Source organism: Protopterus annectens, chromosome 5.part0, assembly GCF_019279795.1.
Source record: "Protopterus annectens isolate FY-2018-M chromosome 5.part0, PAN1.0, whole genome shotgun sequence".
Taxonomy (NCBI): Eukaryota; Metazoa; Chordata; order Ceratodontiformes; family Protopteridae; genus Protopterus; species Protopterus annectens.
In genome coordinates this window covers 631,247,421-631,267,135 of record NC_056735.1, presented here as the reverse complement: position 1 = coordinate 631,267,135, position 19,715 = coordinate 631,247,421, and the positions used below count along the sequence as shown (strand labels likewise).

General features: G+C 42.1%; 1 protein-coding gene across 5 annotated transcripts in view; it reads left to right on the top strand.

Annotated features, from left to right (window-relative positions):
* ASMTL (acetylserotonin O-methyltransferase like) overlaps positions 1-19,715 on the top strand; it is a 1,454,724-nt gene that overhangs the window by 1,422,787 nt on the left and 12,222 nt on the right. For all 5 annotated transcript variants that reach the window (XM_044072474.1, XM_044072476.1, XM_044072473.1 and 2 more), the window contains one exon: positions 10,373-10,495. In XM_044072474.1, the coding sequence (XP_043928409.1) occupies positions 10,373-10,495 (123 nt within the window). The remainder of the gene's footprint in view (positions 1-10,372; positions 10,496-19,715) is intronic.

The window sequence follows — 19,715 nt, the reverse complement described above, 5'->3', positions numbered from 1 at the left end:
CTTCTCTGAGACCACCTTATAATTAATACCTCCCAGCTCACCTATTCATAACAAAATATACACGTACTGATGAGCCTGCATCATGTTATTGCCATCCACAATGACAATTCCTCTGCACCTGCTGTTACATCTACAACAGTTCTTCCATTCCAACTCTTACATCTGTACAGCTCTCTTGCATATACTAAGCAACTAAGCAGAGTAGTCCCCCATCCAAGGTCGACACAAGTACTACGGTGACTTTTCATCTGTCCTTGATTTTGCAGAATGTTCTGGTTTTGTGTCATATTTTATACTGTTGATTTATGCTTCTTATTATTCAGAAAGTGCCTGTTGCTCTAAGTACCAGTGCATTAATGACCATCAGGGTAAGCTTGTCTGAGATTGCACGATGCAAGTAAGCTTTAATAAGCATACTGTTAAAGAATTACCAACATTGAAAGCCTTTTTGTTGTTGCCATGTAGAGAATATTTACATAACTAGATAGTGTATAGGCCTTAGGTATTGAAATGCATACGACAGTATTTGTAATAAAGGACAGGATTACAGTATTTTCAGAACCTCATTACATTTGTTGGAGACTTTCAGTCATCTTTGCAGGCTTTACCCATAAACTAAACAGAATGCCAATCTCATATGTGGTCCATAACATGTGCAGTAATCCTTTAAGCAATTTATCTTGAGGTTGTTTCTTGTTTGCTGTTCATTTTTTTTATTTTGATTATGTTTTCCCCATGAAACAAGTAGATAGTTTTTATTAGGCAGCAAGTCTTTTTTGGATAAGAAACATTTTTACAAGTGGGGGTATCACAGAGATTGCTACTTTCAGCATGTTACTTGGTACTTTTATAAAGCTGAATATAAATTATAATTAGAACTGCAGTGTAATGAGAAGTGTTTTGAGTTGAGTGCTGCTTGTTTTTTATACTTCATTTTGATTGGCATTCCAGTAATGTATTTAAAAAGTAATTTATTTTTTCATGCCTCACAACCTTTTTGTTTTCATCTAGATATTAAGTAAGCTGTCATGTAACCAATGCATTGAAATATTTTTTTTCTTCTACACTTCATTTTGTCTTGCTTGGACTCTCATAATGACGGCTTGGCACCCAGGGCAGCATATTTAATTAAAGTACCAGTTTTTGTGTTTTTTAGCATAGCCCCATCCCTTTCTAGTTGGCCCCACCCCTTCCCATTGGCCCCACCCATTCAGCTGTCTCCTGCAGCCCCTCTTTGACTTGGTCACCAGCCGCCACTGGTAGGGGTCCCAGGACTGAGCCTTGTGGCCGGATTTTCCTATAGGCTAACTAGGCTTCAGCCTAGGGCCTCAAGATCAAGAGGGGCCTACATTCAAATTGTTAGCAAAATTAAAATTACACTATTCTAAAAACAGTGAACACTAAAACACTGAACCGAAATTAAGGAGAAATTCTACGCATATGACTAATAAACAAACATAAAAATGTATTGGTTAATCGACGCGTTCGGCTCATTGGGTCTGTTCGTTTGTATATACTAGATTGCACCAAAGTATAGTTCATACGTTCACTGATTGCTATGGAAAATATTGACGTGCCTTATGCTACTAAGCTCTGGTTTGTTCTTGCATAAATAAAGTGCAGATTAGTGTAGATTGGAACAGACAAACGAACAGACCTATTGATATCCCGACGTTCGGTTATATTCGTGTTACTTCGATAATATGAAACACGTGTTAATGTTATTAGAAAAGATTCTTATTTTAGGATTGCGTACACGATCATTTGATTCTCGCCTTTTGAGTTCAGTAGGTTCAATACTTTAGTGAAGTGTTTATAGACTATTGAAAAATTTTTTTGTGACAATATCTTCATCTTATTTATGCACAATAATTAATAACTCAAATATTTTGTTCTAGATTCTAATCTAAGAGTGAGTAAAAGATTTGAAAGTGGCACTTGCAAACACAAGAAAAAGAAGCTACAAGAGCATGAGGCAAAGAAGCTAACACCGATTACTGCTTACATGCATGTGCCAACTAGTACTACTCAATTGGGAGCAATGCAGCACGTTGTATGTGAGGACACAGCCGTTGCACCAACTCAAAGTGAAAATATGGAACTAATTCAAGAGCAACTTACTGAACACGAATATACAAACGAGCCACAAGAAAATAATATGAATATTCAGAATTTTTTTCAGACACCTAATGAGAAACACCATGTTCAAGATGTTGCAAATTTAGATAGTGATGTCAAATATATGTCTACTGTAACAGATGTTGGCTTGTGGACAAATTTATCGCAAAATGATGTATCATATTGGGTAGTGAAGGGCCCTTCTCAAGTTCAGTATCACTGTGGACCATTTTTAAATTCTAAGCGAGAATATAAGAATCAGTCCAGATTTTGTACAAAAGCAATTTTTTATTCAACAAAAGCCAATGGAGAAAAATATACCCTAGAATGGCTTGTGTACTCTCCCTCAAAAGGCCGCGTTTTTTGCTTTGTTTGTAAACTCTTTCCAAATATTGCATCTTCTGCAACAGCATTAACTTCTGAAGGGTTTAATGATTGGAAAAACCCTGCTATCATTCAAACTCATGAAAATTCGGAAAATCATAGGAATGCTATGTTAACGTACTTAACAAGAGCAAAAGGGAAAACTTTAACTTCAAAGCTAGAGGAAGAAATAAGAAAAGAGCAGCAATACTGGCGTTACGTTATAGAAAGAGTTTTCGCTGTAATTTGCACTCTTACAGAGCAAGGCTTACCATTTAGAGGAGACAATGAAAAGTTTGGAACTCCAAATAACGGCAATTACTTTGGTCTTCTAGAACTAGTAGCAAAATTCGATCCATTTTTAAGAGACCATATCGATTGATATGGAAATACTGGCTCAGGAAAACCTTCATATCTGTCTAAAACTATATGTGAGGAAATTATTCAACTTATGGCAAATAAAGTGAAAGACACAATTGTGGCGGAAGTGAAAAAGGCTGGCCATTTTAGCTTTTCAGTAGATTCCACTCCTGACATATCTCATACTGATCAGTTGACCTTAATTATTAGATATGTGTCACCTGAAGATGGTTTGCCAACTGAGAGATTTTTAACTTTCCTTGAGCTAAAAGATCACTCAGGGGAAAGCATAGCTGATTTAGTATTTAACTATATCACTACTGAACTTGAAAGTGATTTCATAAAATGCCGAGGACAGTCTTATGATAATGCAGCCAATATGGCTGGTAGATACAATGGTATGCAGCAAAAAATTATCGAAAAAAACAAGTTTGCAAGATTTGTTCCATGCGTTGGTCACTCTTTAAATTTAGTAGGTCATTCAGCTGTTGATTGTTGCCTTGATGCTGTTAATTTTTTTGGTGTTGTGAACGAAGTTTATATCTTTTTTTTGTCTTCCACAAAAAGATAGGCAGTTCTGAAATCACATTTGAAACCTCATTCTAAAGTGCCTAAATATTTATCAGACACTAGGTGGGAGGTACATGCAAAAGCTACAGAAGCTATTTTAGAAAATTACAATGATATCACCGATGCACTCAATTATTTACATTCAGATAATAATACAAAGGGTGATACTAGATTGAGTGCCAACAATCTTTTAGAGAAGATGGAACAATTTGAATTCGTGTTTATGCTCCATTTCTGGAATCGAATACTGAGACATTTTTCAAAAGTAAATAAAATTCTTCAAAGCCCTAATATTTTACTGAGTAGTTGTGCAGATTGGTACAGGTCACTTTTGGATATTTTACGTGGAATTAGGGAAGATTTTGATGCACTTGAGCAACAAGCAAAAAACATGTTGCCAAATACTGAATATAGAACTGCCAGAAGGATAATAAGAAGTAAAAGGCAAGGGAATTACGAAAATTCTTCTGACCCTGATGCCTTAGACGAACTCTCTTCAAGAGATAAATTTAGATTAAATCATTTATTCCTATATTAGATGCACTTAGAATCAAATTTAGGAAGAAGAGCTTCTGTTTATGATAATGTAGTGAAAATATTTTCCTTTCTTGCCGATCTTACATTATCAAAGGTAGAACTTCAAAGAGGTGTTGAGCTGTTAATGCAAGAATACCCAGAAGATGTCAACCAAAATCTTACTGAAGAACTATTTCATTTCCACACATATGTGAGACAAACGCATAAGCCTTCAAAAAATTCCACATTGTCGCATACAGACTTGTATCAAATAATATTCAAAGAAAATATTCAAGTGGCCTTCCCCAATGTGGAATCAATCTTACGGCTGTTTCTTAGTTTAATAGTCACTAATTGTACTGGAGAAAGGTCATTTTCAAGACTTAAAAATATCAAAAATCAGTTAAGAAGCACAATGACCCAGACGAGGTTGTCTTCATTGAGTATTTTGTGCATCGAAAATGAGACCTTCAGAAAAATAGATTTTGATGAACTTATAGAAGAATTCTGCGTGAAAAAGTTTAGAAAGAAATTCTTCTAATCTACTATTTTGTTTTAAATGTATACTTGGATTGAATCAGTTCTTAAATAAAATAACTATTAACATAAAATTTAATATGATATACTATTTAATATTTTCTTTTTTGTGATCTGGATTTTATTTGAATAAAGTTCCATTTTTGGTTTAGTTTAAGACTTAAAATTCATAATAATTCATACTTAAACTTTAAATGCGAATTATTATGAAATAAATTTATCTGAATTGAATTTGGTTTAATCTTCAATGTATTGAATATATTTAATTTAATTTGAGAGAAAATATGATAATTTTTATTGCGTATTTTATTTTCGTAGTCAAAGATTTTCATTATTTGAATTTTGTTTCTTTGTAAATGTTGTGTGTTATGTTTGATTAGTTATTGTTACAAGTACTATATATGGTGCTGAGAATAAATGTCCAAAAAAGTGTTCTCGACTTTTTTTTATTTATTATCCATGCCACATTTTTTATAAAGGTTAGTATCAATCACAACATGTTTCATTTAACATATTGATATATATCACAGTAATGATGTATTTTATTATCTCTCATGTCATTTACAAACTTAAAAATGGGAGGTGAAAGGGCCTCATAAGTGGAATAGCCTAGGGCCTCTTTTCATCTAAATCCGGCCCTGTGGGACACCACTTGTGACTGGTTTAGAGTCGGACCTGGAGCCCATTATTTTTACCATGTGAGTTCTGTCTGTAAGCCAGTTGGCAACCCATCTCGTGACGTAGGGGTTTATGTTCAGGCTGGTGAGTTTTTCTATAATTCCCGAGTGTGGAATGGTGTCAGAAGCCTTGGTGAGGTCAAGGTAGGCTGTGTGAACCACCTTTCCCTCATCCATGGCCTTGGTGACTGTCTCAAAGAAGTCAGCCTGGTTCAGTAGGCATGATCTTCCCTTAACAAAGCCGAACTGGGTCGGGTCAAATGTTTGGAGGTTCCCAATGTCTTTGTTAATGAGTTCCATGATGATGCGCTCCATAGCCTTGCAGACCAGGCTAGTCAGGCTTATGGGGTGATAGTTACCAGGGTCAGTTGTGGCCCCTCCTTTGTGGAGCAGAATAGCCGTTGCTCTGCACCATTCTATGGGCATGTAGCCTGTGGAGAGGCTGAGGTTGAACATTGTGTTTAGGTGGGTGGTTTGTTCATTCTGTAGTTCATGCAAGACGCAGCCTGGGACACCATCTGGCCCCATTAGCGCTGTGCTTTTGGCTTTTGAAAGGGCTGTTTTCACCTGTGCGTCTGTGATTTCCGGGACACTACACTTTTCCGGTATTGTTGTAGGCCCTTTTGGGGGGGGGGGGGTGAAGTTTGCACTGAATCTGTCTGCCATGATGTTGGCAATATCAGTAGGTTCAGTATATTTTGTGCTATTTTGCACTAGTTTAGAGCATATCTGCAAGTTGCCACTTATAGCTAAAGAAATTTTTCTTTCGAAGTTAGCCGTGGATGATTTTATGAGGGACCTTAGTTTCTTACTGATACTGATCAGGGATGTCTTTCCTTCTTGGGATTTGCTTTTTTTCTGAAATAGTTTCCTCTTTCTGTTGTATAGCTTGTTTATGGCAGGGGTCCACCAGACTGGTTTCCTTCTCTTAGGGGAATAAGCCTTGGTTTTGTTAGGGATGGCACGATCCATTCATCCTTGTAGGTGCACATAGAGTGCATTTGTAAAGGTTCCTGCATCTTGGACACTGTTATCCTTCAGCTTGGGGGCTGTGAAACTTACCACCTCTGTCTTAAGTAAGGTGAAGTTTGCTATAGAAAAGGGTTTCAGTGTGGTTTCCTTGGTTGGGGGTGGTGGTGTGGTGTGTGGACATCCAGAGTGATTAGTTTATGGTCTGATCTAACCAGTGATGGGTTGACCTCCGGTGCGGAACACCTGTTGCCCATGTTGGTGATGACCAGGTCCAATATGTTTTCACCTTTGGTAGGGGAGTTTACCAGCTGATCCAAGGCATTTGAGTTGATAAATTCCAGGAAGCACTGGACCTGGGAGTTTGTACTTGAGTAGTTTTCCCAGTTAATGGTAGGGTAATTGAAATCGCCCAATATCAGGGTGTTCGGTAGGACCTTCATGTTTTCCAGTGTCTCCCGAAAGGTGGAGTGGTGGTCCTGGGTCATGGAGGGTGATCTGTAGTAGGCCACAATTTGCATTGCAGATTTGCCCAATGTTAGTTGCACATGGATGATCTCAGAGGTATCATGATGCGCCACTAACCTGGAGGTGTAGGTATCCTTGATGAATATAGATACACCCCCTCCTTTTGTGTTTCGGTCCATGTTCTGTGGCCGAAATGTGTGGTATGAGTTGCAGCCCAGTAGTGCTGGGGTGCTCTGTGGAGCCTTGAACCAGGTTTCAGTTGCTGCACAGATGTCAACGTTCTGCATACTGAAGAGTGCTTCAAGCATGTGCATTTTGAGATTTAAACTCCTGGCGTTGAGTAGCATAACCCTTATTTTTTTATTTGTGCTGTTTACAGAGGTGGATTTGGCTTTTGAGCCTTGCCTAAAAAAGGTACTATGGGGGCAGCAAAAGCCTTGGACAGTATTTGAAAGTCTAGGGGTGACAGGTGCAAGCCGTCTCTTGCAAAGCAATGAGGCTTGTCGAGCATGTCGTCCCAGACTGACAGACACTGGATCCCCTTTGAATGACACCAGAAGCTTAGCCAGTTGTTGAAATTGATCATTTTTTCTTTATACTGTGGTATCATTCTTGGTGAGGGCAGGGTGCTACTCAGGGTCAGGGTCATACCTGCCTGGGCTACATGATCAGAGAGCTCTTCCATGTCTCTTTTCATGTAGTCCAGGGAGGTACATCTTAGGTCATTCACACCAACATGAACAATGACAGAGTCATATTTGTACTTGTTCTGGAGTGACCTGAGTGCTTGTGTTATGTGGCGTATTCTGGCTTCCGACAGGCAGCTAACAGTAACCTTCTCCTTGTCCAGCCTAGTGAGTGGGACGTCAGTGTGCCTGACTATAGAGTCGCCTTATTACTAGTGTGTTAGGTATGTTATTTCGCCTTAAGGGCTGTGATTGTGCGGCACAGTGATTTTGTGTTTTATGTGTTGTCTGGTTTTTGACGGGATGTGCAGGATTTTTGGGTGTCTGCTTTGGAGGTCTCTGATGCTTTTGCATGTTTTTATTTAGAGCCTCCGAGTATGATTTTGTGTATTTATGTGTATTTTTTGCCAGTGCTGGTTTAGTATGTCTATGTGCGGCTGGAGGTGTGGTGCAAGTTTTAACCTTCTCCTCATGACTGCCTGTTCCAGTCTTGGGTGGAGAGAGCATAGCCACCAATTTAGCTATATAATTGCATATTTCGCATATGTTAATGTTTTGTGGTAGGAGGAGAGGGTTGTCTGTGTACATGAGGCAGTTGTAACATTGCCTCAGGATACCCAGGTTCACCAGCTGGACTGGAGAATATACCTGAGATTGCCCTTCGGTTATGCCTGAATAGTTGGGTGAGCTGCTTAGTCACTTGGTTAGTGAGGGGTGAATAATGAGCCTTGCCCTGCTGGGCAATCAAGTGTCAGGGTATATTACTGCTTGCTATTAGATCTGCGCAAGTGCTGGACTGTAGGATGCTTTTTAAGTGCTTAGGTTGAGAGTTAGACTACTTTCAAGGGAAAAACTGAAGAGGAGACTTGGCGGAGCCGGGAATAATTTAGCCCTAGCTAACCAGCGCTGCCTGGATATGCAAAACCATGCAAATGCATTTTTTACAGCAGGGAAATGAAAGAGATAGAAATTAGCCCAAAATGGCCTATAAACTACTAACTTCTGGGCTGGAAGCACTCCTTCAGGGACAGATGGCTGCTCAAAGCTCCCTCTCTCACAGGTAAACAGAGAAACTTCCTTCTATCCAAGTAAGGTATGGGCAACTCAGAAACTTGTAACACAGCCCCGAATTCAGCACTAGCCTGAAAACTGGACTATACTAGCGTAGAAAGGTGGGGAACTAGGAAAATATATTTTTTTAAAAGATAAGGCAAAAACAGTAAAAATACACTTAAAACAGCTTTAAACGACTACTAACAGTAAAAAATACACTTAAAACAGCTTTAGATGACTACAAGCAATCAGAAAAGGCTTTTAAACAAATTACCCAATTAACCAGTAAAAAAATATCAAAACTGAGCCCTGTTCCTGTAGTCTTCAATCAGACAAGTTCTAAGTGCACACTCCTGCCACTGGGGTGCAGGGGAACCTTCTCCAAAAAAGAAGGCCTGGATTAGTGCTCAAGTTATACAAACAAAGCTAGATTCAGCAGGCCTGAATCTAGTTTATGCGACAGCAAACAAGGCACACCAATTTCAGTAAGAAACAGTTCAAATATGCAGGCACTATAAGCCTCTAACCAGAAATCCCCAGCTCAGAAGGGCAGAGTCCAGCCTCTCCTCCCATAAGAGTGCAGACCATAAACCTTCTTAATGTAAAATGGCTTGCCTGAAGTCCAAGTACTTAAACCAGAACTAATACACTTTTAAAATAACAGACACTGCCTTCAATCAGCAGTTCTTAACTTAGAAGGATGTAAGCTGCCTGTCCTGCCACAACAGTGCAGATCACAAACCTTCTTAATGTAAAACAACTGATCTGAAGCCCAAGTGCTTAAACCAAAAGGCTTAGAATGATAGCTACATTTTAATCAGGTTACTACCAACCAGTAATAAATACAATTGAATACTTTTAAGAAGGCCTGGATTAGTGCTCAAGTTATACAAACAAAGCCAGATTCAGCAGGCCTGGATCTAGTCTATGCTACAGCAAAGAAGGCACACCAATTTCAGTAAGAAATAATTCAAATATGCAGGCACTATAAGCCTTTAACCAGAAATTCCCTGCTCAGAAGGGCAGAGTCCAGCCTCTCCTCCCACAAGAGTGCAGACCACAAACCTTCTTAATGTAAAACAACTGGCCTGAAGCCCAAGTGCTTAAACCAAAAGGCTTAGAATGATAGTTACACCAAGCAGTAATAAATACAATTGAGTACTTTTAAGATTACGCAAAAGCAAAATAAAGTAATAAAGTAGAAAGAAATACAGTAAAAGCAGATGAATAAAGTGCATTTTTTTTTGAGTGCGCAAATGAGATGGGCTCAGGAGGAGTATCCAAATGCAAATTTACAAGAGGGGCGGGCAGTTTCAAAGCCACCAAGATTAACACCAAAACAAAAGCAGGGAGGGTGAGTGAGAAACTAACTGAAAAAACAGAGCCACAACTTCCAGCTAGATAGTATTCAATGCAACACAAATAAATCAATTTGAATGCTGTATTATTTGAAAAAAGTGCAGATAAAGATTTACTTAAATTCACTTATACATCCAGTTGATTGCAGGTAGGTCTTAGCCGGCCAAAGCTCAGAGTTTAAGCAGAAAATAATCCAAAATGTACCCCTTATATAAGGCAGAAACCGAATATCAATGAAGTGAAACTACCCCCACTTATCACTGGCTGTGCAGGAATTCTGACAAGCACTAAATTCTAACAAGCATTAACTGAAAAAACAGAGCCACAACTTCCAGCTAGAATCGTATTCAATGAACACAAATAAATCAATTTAAATGCTGTATTGAATTACATTTGAGTGCAGGGTCACTGTCTGCAGCTAGTATACTACATCTGAGTACAGGGTCACTGTCTGCAGCTAGTATAGTACATCTACGTACAGGTTACGTAATTCTTTCAGGTGTAGCCAACCTTAGTTTTCTGGTAATTTAGGATATGAATGCAGTCATTCTTTTTGATTTTGAAAACCAGGTCTTTCTTGTTGTCTTACGGAAACAGGAAATTACTTTTCCTGAATACTTATATGTGCCCTTAGTGCTGCTGTTTTTTTTTTTGTTTGTTTAGAAGAAAGTATGACAAATGTATTCTTTCTTTCAGGTGATTTTTTCAAAGATGACCTTCCTGAAGCTGACTTGTACATCCTTGCAAGAATTCTTCATGATATATCAGAAGAGAAGGTACACATGCTGCTGAAAAAAATTTATGAGATCTGCAAACCAGGTAAAACAAATAGTAAATTTCAGTATTTGTTGATACTAATTTTATACTAGTAATTTGGTTAAAATTTAATCTGTATAGACACACACGCACACGCACACAAATATAATATTTTATGAACCCTTGCTGCAAATTTGGTGACACTGTCATCCAGGCAACCATAAGGTTTACTTGTGCCCTTGCCAGCATCTTAGTAATGAAGGTGTTTTTAGTCCTAACATTTTCCTTTGGGAGGTGATATACGTCTTGTGCCACAATGGGGTCCACAATGCCCCCTCATACATACGTATATAATTCTGTGCACCTGGTGAGGAAGATTAATATATTCATGGCTTGTTGAGCTGAATGCATTCCCCAGGACAGCCCAAAAAACATTGACAGCCCTCCTTGAAAGTATTGCAGTACAGTACAGCCTTATTCTACTTTTTTTCCACCCCCAAGGATAAACACACCCATCATCCCAGTAGCTCTAGAAAGCACCTGTGTTTCCGATGGCACATTGGTTGCCTAGGTTGAAATCAGAGCTGGATATGTCTTTTTTTTTTTTTTTTTTTTATTACATTCTAAGAACAGCAAAGTAACCCTGCTGAGTATGACCCTGACAACCTAGTCTTTTGAAAGTTAACAACTCGAGTAAAGCAGCCTTGCTGAACCTAAAGCTTTCCTCATCTTTCTCCTGTCAGATTGCCTCCATCTGTGCCTTTCCAGTGGTGGTACCCTGTGTTAACTCAGCTGTAAAGATAGAGTATTTATACCTGGGCTGTACCATTTTTGTACTCTTTTTACCACATTCCATTAATGCAGTCTTCTGCTTAATTTATTTCTTGAATAAACATTTTCCCCGTCCTTCATCTGGCTATCCCCTTTTCTAGATTATCGGCAGACCTGAACAATTCAACTTTCTGGCTTCAAAAAATGAGTGCTAACATCATCATTTGGTTGGTGTTAGTTCATTGTCATCTCATTTTTTTTTTAAAATGTTTCTCATAGAAGCCTACTACCCTCAGACTGTAATCAGATTGTGCCTAACAGGAATGGTATCTAAAAAGAGTTACACTTATAAAATGGAGTTGCAGTTTAACTTTGTGTTTCAATGGCATGGGTATGTAGTTTAGCTCTGTAAAGTCTTCAAATCCACATTGCATTACCACATAAAATAAATGAATACAGAAAATGCTGGTTGAATAGGTGATGTCTTTGGCAAACAGAAATACATCTAGCTATTTCCAAAGTTTTAATTTTGATATCTGCAGTTTGGAGCTCATGTATGATCAAAGCGGTCCTTCTGTTCAGGACATTGTTCATTTTGAGTGCATCATTGATGTCAGTATGTTTGTGTTTATCCTTTTACTTGATTATATGTTAGTGAGTAATGGAATGCTTAAACACATTCATACATAACTCAACAGTATGTACTTTACAAGCAGTTGTTTCCTCTAGGACATATTCTGTAGGCAGGCTAATGAGAACAAATTAATTTCTAGAGTGTCATCATATGTGTCCATTCCTTAATCCTCGTGGATCTTCATTAACAGTGCCGTATTTTGCAAGCCTTTGTGATCACATATGCTGCAAGTATTCTGTGTCATATCTAAGCAGTGAAATTTATAAAGGAAGTCAGAAACCCTCCCTGGTACTCACATGTACAGGGTACAGAAGGGTAAATGCACATTGCACCCAAAGTACTACCATGATTCCAGTCTGTGGGGGGGGGTCACATTCCCATTACTACTACCTTGATTGGTGCTGCAGTACTCGGGAATTAAAGCTAGCACTATGTAGCCTGAAAGCATCACACAGTGTTACTGAGTAAGGCAGATGATATTGTACAGCGTGCTCTACAAAGTAACTACGGTAACTGCTTGGTAAGACATATGCTGTACAACAATTAGCTGCCTTATTTAGCAGCAATGTATGTGCTGGCATGAATGCTGTAATTTATGAATGAATCACAGTTATTAGGCATTTAGCAGATGCTGGAGTCATTACCCTCTTATGATAAAAAGGTGTATTTGGTGCTATGTAAGCTCCCACTTATGGTAGCTCACCACTATCAAAGTGGAGTCGGAACAGAGTGTTGCGGGGTAGCAAGTTTGCTTGCACCATTATGGGTCTCTACTGATGTTAGTTTCCTTCAGTGCAGTGGAAATATTGCTGTTCCCCCCCCCCCACCAGCACATCTTGCTGAACACTGTATGCTAACCAGAATACTGGCAGCAGGGGAGTATTACTCAACACAATTATGCAGTCTCCAGATGCTATCCCATAGGTTATATTGCCAGGACCAGCAGATACTCACAGTGTTGCTGCCCATTGAGAATAGAGCATGATCAGGGGGTGATCTGTTTGGCATAGAAGCTAGGTGATTGGTACAGAGTAAAGCAAGATCATGCAGTGGATCTTAGGTGATCTTGCTGCATTGCATTAGTGGGTCTCTAAATCAGAAATGAATTTGTCAGACATTCTGCGGTGCACAAAGAAAGAACTTTTCTGAATCTGGCCTCCCATTTCTTGATTTCACTGTCTTCAAGATCAGCTTAGGTGTCCTTTTTGCCTTGGCTTTTAAGGAAGGTGTAAAATGCTGAACAACGTAGTGTCTGTGCCAAACTTAAGCACCCAAAACAACAAATACTGAAAAGCACTAGTCATGCCAGCACACACCCAGGCAGTGTTGTATGTGCCCCGTTTGCACAGAGCACTAATCTGTGATCCCCACTGCAGTCCCTTGAGGAAGGTGAGGCTTTACCCTTTTACCACCCCATAAGTACATATAACTTTTGTTGTCTATGCGTCTTGGACTTTAGAAAAAAGCAGATCAAAAGACAGCCCATTCCTCCTCAACCCCTTCTCACCACACACTGTCCTTTTATGCATTCCTTAACCCCATTTCGCAAGAGTAACATCTGTATATTTAACATAGTGCTAAGCTCACAACAGAGATGCTATGGATGTGCTTCAGCCTCCATCTGACTTTGAATCAGAATAAACGTCTAGAAGGTGTTTGTACCATGTGATGTGTAAATTCCCTTTAGTTAGCAATTAGCATTTAAATTTATGCAGCCCGTGTGCTCCATCTAACCTAAGCAGGGTCAGGCCTGGTTAGTACATGACTACTAGACCAGGTGGGACTACCTGCTTGTTATGAAGATTTTACCAAATATATTTTGTATGCTTTTCATAGTAGGTATTACATTTATATATTTTTTTACAAAATGGCCCTTAATTAATGGTCAGCGTGTGTAATTCTGGAGCATTTCTCCCCGGGCCACCGCTGAAAACAGGATCTGTGGAACTTAGTCGGACTTTCCCGGTCAACAAATGTTAAATAAATAAAAATAAATAAATAAAATTAAATAGGGGATTGTATAATATTCTTATCTGTGACTGCAATGTTTGAAAGAAGACAGGGCAATTCTACATTGTATTTAACTGATTTACAAAAAAGACTGTAAGCTTGAAAGTGCTTGAACACATACCTGGAGTTAACTGCTGCTTGAGTGGTGTAGCCTGTCACCATGGCACAGTGGGGTGGAACCTTGACTGCATCTCAAGAAACCAGTTTGATTAGCAGCCCAGCCACTGGAGGAGACAGGCGGGGAGGGGGAAGAGTGAAGAAACATGGCCCATTCACCTCCTCTTTGGGAGGGGGTAGAGTTTACGTGCACCTGAAGATATGTAGGATGGTATAATTTCCCTAGTAAAGACCAGAGAGACCACTACTCATCCTGTGGGGGAGGTACAAGACTACTTGGAGGCCACACCCCTTGAGGAAGTGAGGTATATCCCCACAATCAGCCTATGGCATGTCCCAGTGCTAGCACCTCACTAAATTCACACATAGTAAGGCTTGGGAGAGAAAGCTTTGATACATCCCTGAAGGCTGGGTGATGACCTCTCTCAGTTAGCTGTTGCCCAGTAGGGAAGGAATGGGTTAACCATCCAAGAAAGAAGTCTGATGGACAGTGGAATAAAAACTTACAGAAAAAAGTGTGTTCAGTCTCTTTTGCTAAAAAGAATAAGATGCATCTATGCATCTCCTGGTTTTCACACACATACAGATTCTTGCACGTACAGGTGAAGCAACAGAAGCTACATAAGAGGCCCTTTCCTTTAGTCCTACAAAGAAAAATAAATTCTCATAAAGTTTTAACACTGTCCGTAGGTACTTTCTTCTTTCTGGATTCACTGAGAAAGATTTCAGTGCTTCTTCAGATTATTCTTGAATTTCTCCTCCTTTGCTTATGTAAATGATTAGTTTGTAGTTGTTTTGCAGAAATTGCAAGGGTCTAACCAAGCAGTCCCAGTAACACAAAAAAAAAACAGCAAAATCCTTTCTTATGCCATTGCATTTCCTAAAATTTACTATATTGAGCTTTGTTTATACCAGAGCTTTTTAGTCGATAGACCAGTTGTGTAATAACTCATCATCATTCCCTTATATTCTGCAAGACAAGATGTGCATGTTGTAGTTTTCATGTCAGAAACTATTCTTCTGTTCATGTGGCCCTGCTGCTTGCTCTTATAAACTGCCATTCATTCCAGACTTTTCATGGCATGACTGTAAAAATTTTGTTTTCAGAAATCTTTCAAAAGCCATTGGAGTGATAGGTATCTTTCCAGCATTTACTCCGCTATTAAACAGTGGATCTGAAGTAGTTAACTTCATTTTATCTGCAATCTGTGGGTATATGGATCCTTATCGGATCCGAGCCGGCAACTTTTTTTCTAGCATCTGCTCCAAGCTCCGAGCTCCTCCCCTTACCCATAATGCCCTACCATCTCCTATCTTCCCTCAGATCTCGTTTGCCGTGCCAGTAGTGTGCATCGTGGTCTCCTTTACTCTGAGCTAAAAAAGGGATAGTAAGTGGAAACTTTTGTCTGTATCTAGTGTGCTTGTGTAGGATTACCCTTCCTCCCCTTCTGTATTAGCACGTTGGTCGTTAGTGTAAAAAAAAAAAAAAAAAAAGTTTTGTTGGTAGTAGAGTAGTTCTCAGGCCTGCCCTTCCCCTACTTGTGTGTGTTTTTTTGTGGGAAAGTAGTATCCTTACCTTTGAACGCAGGACTATGGCTGATCAGCCAAAGCCTATATTCAAAAAATGTACAGTGTGTGGCCATAAGCTTTCCCCTGCTGATGGTCACACTCTATGTGTAATATGTCTAGGAGTAGCACATCTATCCACCCAGTGTGCTATTTGTTCAGGCTTCAACCCCAGGGCCCTTTGGGATTGTAAGGCCAAGCTAGTAACCACAGACCTTCTCCCAGTTGCCATGCTGGATTCTGCCTCGGGCTCTAGTACACCCCCCCCCCCCCCCAGACAGGGACTCAACCTCCCTCTTCGTCTGGCGATGGGTCCTCTAAGGACAGATCTTCGGTCAGCGAGGCTGACAAAGATAAAGAGAAGGAAAAGGAAAGACGCAGAGAAGAAAGGGAGAAAAAGAAAGACAGGCATTGCAAGAGATCCCCAGACAGGGAGCTCTTTCTCAGCCCTCCATCCAAGACCAAGAGGCCTGTTTCTCCTCGGCTCTGGTCACCACGTTTCTCACCGGAGCCGTTGCAACTTTCGGACCCGAGGCCCGTCACCCCTCTGCGCAGACCAGCCAGATCCAAGTCGGTGGCCTCTTCGAGGTCGACTCAGAGTTTATCAAAAATGGATATGGACAGGATGATGTGGAAATTTCTTCAGACCCAAATTCAGATGGGAGTCTTGACAGGTCCCTCTCCCTCTGTAGGGGCGACCTCCATGCCTCTTTTCCGCCCCATCTCTCCTTCCCTGTGCTTTGGGGCTTTTGGATCCGAGGTTCTTTGGAGCTGGTAGCTCGGCGCAGATGGTTCCTCCAACCTCGACTCCGGCTGTTACCTTGAGTTTCTCGGATCCAACCTGCTCGGATCCGAGTGACTTTTGGAGCCGTAGACAGGGAATCGAACCTGGGGGAATGGATTCTTCGGCTCCAACCCTTTCGGACCCAATCCGTTCCCTCAGGCCTCAGGCTACCCTGTCATCAGCCCCGGTCCCCGCTTCGGATCCAGGGAGGACTTCTCCTTCGGCCTTCGAAGTGGTGGAGAGGGTTCTCTCCCAAGGATTGAGACCCCAGCCCATTCCCTCGGATACCACCCAGGCCCTCCTGGATTTGGCGACAACTCCCTTCATCCTGTCTCACTGACAGCCCGTGCCAGGGGATCCCCAGGTCATTTTCCCCGAGGAAACCCCTGCGGCTCGCGGATCCCCTTCTGAAAGTCCCACTGAAGAGGGCCACCGCAAGCACAAGTGCAAAAGGAGGCACCTGGACTCCCCCGAGTCCCTCACCACTGACACTGACTTAGATGAAGGAGAAGGTTCCCCCAGGTCACCTCCCGAAGATGTCTCCTTTGGTGAAATTATGGAAGTCCTCCACCAGAGGGGAGGTTGGTCAGCCCCAAAACCTTCTGGGGATGAGTCAGTGTTCCTGGAGGCCTTTGGCACGGGCCCATCTACTTCCTGGGTGTCCCCACCAGCAGACCCCTTGGTGGACCTCATCACCACGAGGCCATGGAAGGAGCCCAACACCATAGATCCCATCCCCAAACGTCCTGACAAGGTCTTATCTCCTCCTTCGGATAGACAACCCTGGTGGAAACAAGCCCCAGTTGATGCTATGTTGGTCGCAGCGGCCACAAGGAAGGAACTATCACAGGAGAGTTCCTTAGTCCACCCTCCAGACAAGGAGTCCAGGTCGGTGGATAGGTTTGGGAAGAGCGTATACTCTTCAGCGACCTTTTCTATCCGTACGCTGAATTGTTTGGCACATGTGATTCGACTTCAGCGAGACCTTGCTTTGGAATTCGCTGAGTCTCCCCCAGAGTCTTTATCACCGCAGGACAAACAGCTGTTTTCAGCGAAAATGCCTACTCTGAAATCGGTATCGAATACATCTTTGTGGCTACTTTCCCACGCCACGGAAGGAGCAGCTAGAGCGGCTGGGACAGGCATAGCCATGAGGCGTCATGCCTGGCTCAGATTGTGTCAGTTTGCGGACCCTTTCAAGGCGTCGTTTATCAACGTTCCCTACCACGGCTCTTCTCTCTTTGGGAAGACAGTACGTGACACTGGTCCACAGCGAAAAGGACGGGAAGAGTTTGTCTGCCATCAGAGTCTGCTTCTCTAACCCTCAGCGGTCCTTCTCTAGGAAGCAAAGAGGGCAGAAGAAGATGTGGTTCCAAAAATCTCAGTTTTCCCAGGATTCTCAGGACAGCTATTCCCCCAGAGGCAGAGGGGGACAAGATTGACGCCGACCCAGAGGTAGAGGGGGTCCCAGGAATTTCGGGTCTAGGGAACCCTTTTCTGATAGACCTGGTCAACAGCCCTGAGGGGTTGCCCAACTGTCCTACTCTGGAGGCAGTCGGGGGATGATTGTCCTTACACCCAGCGGCATGGGAGTCCGTTGCGATAGATCGCTGGGTTCTTCAGATAATATCCAGAGGTTACTCTATTCCTTTCACTGCCCCTCCAAACATTACAAGACACCTCCCGGATGTTCCACCCACTCATAGGGAGGCTGCAGCCCTAGAGGTTTCAAAGCTGCTTATCAAACGAGTCATCGAAAAGGTTCCCTCCGATCAGTCCGGATTAGACGTCTACTCAAGGTTCTTTTTGGTGCCAAAAAAGACGGGGGACCTCAGGCCCATACTAGACCTGTCCACATTAAACCTGTCGGTAGCAAAACAGAAATTCCGAATGGTCACTCTACAGTCCATTCTACCTTATCTCCGAGAGTGCGACTGGATGTGCTTGTTAGACCTTCAGGATGCTTACTGCCACATCAAAATACACAGAAGCTCCAGGAGGTTTCTGTGCTTCGGGCTGGGAGCCAGTCACTTTCAGTTCAGGGCCCTACCCTTTGGTCTCACCACAACCCCCAGGGTGGTATGGCAGTTGTAGCGGCCCACCTGAAGCTTCAGGGTATTCAGGTGTTTCCTTACCTGGACGACTGGCTCTTCACTGCGCACAACAAGCATCACTTGTGTCTGGCCCGTGATTATTTCATTCGATTAGCAGACTCACTGGTAATTACAGTCAATGTTCACAAATCCCATTTGCAACCAGTACAAATTGTAGACTTCATTGGGGCACGGTTAGACACTTTGCAGATGAAGGTATTCCTAACTCCAGACAGGATTCTACATCTGAGGAGCCACATAGCTCAAATAGCGAACTCCCAGTCTTCAAAGGCGAGCGAAGTTCTCCGGGCTCTGGGCTCCATGGCTGCCGCCATATCTATTCTCCCATATGCACGTCTTCACATGCGGGTTCTTCAGTGGACTCTGGTGGTCCAGTGGTCCTGGCTAGACCTACCTATGGAATTTCTGATCAAGATCTGTCACGTCTGCAGGACATCCCTTCTTTGGTGGTTGACGTCACCAGAGATATCAACAGGACGTCCATTCACATCAACCCCAGTCCAAACCACAGTGACCACGGACACCTCCCAACTCGGGTGGGGGGGGGACAAGGACAGTAAAGGCACGTGCTCCCAAACAGAGACCAATTTGCACATAAATGTTCTAGAGACGAGGGCAGTGCTTTTAGTGTTGGAAGCCTTTCACACAGTCCTCCCTCTCGGATTGATTGCAATTCAGTCAGACAACATGTCGGTCGTCTGGTATATCAACAAGCAGGGGGGAACCAGATCCTACCCTCTATGTCACGAGGCCATGAGAGTGTGGGAATGGGTGATTTCCACCGGTCGGTGTCTGATAGCAATGCACATCCCAGGGCGCTCCAGCATTTTAGCGGACAGATTGAGCCGGGCCATTCTGATGCCCTACGAGTGGTCTCTGAAACAGTCAATAGCAGAGAAGATTTTCCGGGCATGGGGTCAGCCTTGCAGCGATCTCTTCGCATTTCCTTCCAACGCGAAGTGCAGTGAGTTCTTCGCTCTGATATTCTCACCAGGGGAAGTCCCCAGAGACACTCTAGTCCATGCTTGGCCCCCCGAGCTTCTGTATGCTTATCCTCCATTGCCACTCATTCCAAAGTTTCTTCAGAAAGCTTGACGACTACGGTGCAAAGTGATCCTCATTGTCCCATTCTGGCCTCGTCAGGTTTGGTTCCCATTCCTTTGGTCTCATCTATTAGCTCCCCTATGGGTTCTGGATCCCTGCCCGGATCTAATTTCCCATCTGTCGGGGACAAGTCCACCCGATCTGGGCAGCCTCAAACTTACAGCTTGGTTGCTCCAGTTCCGT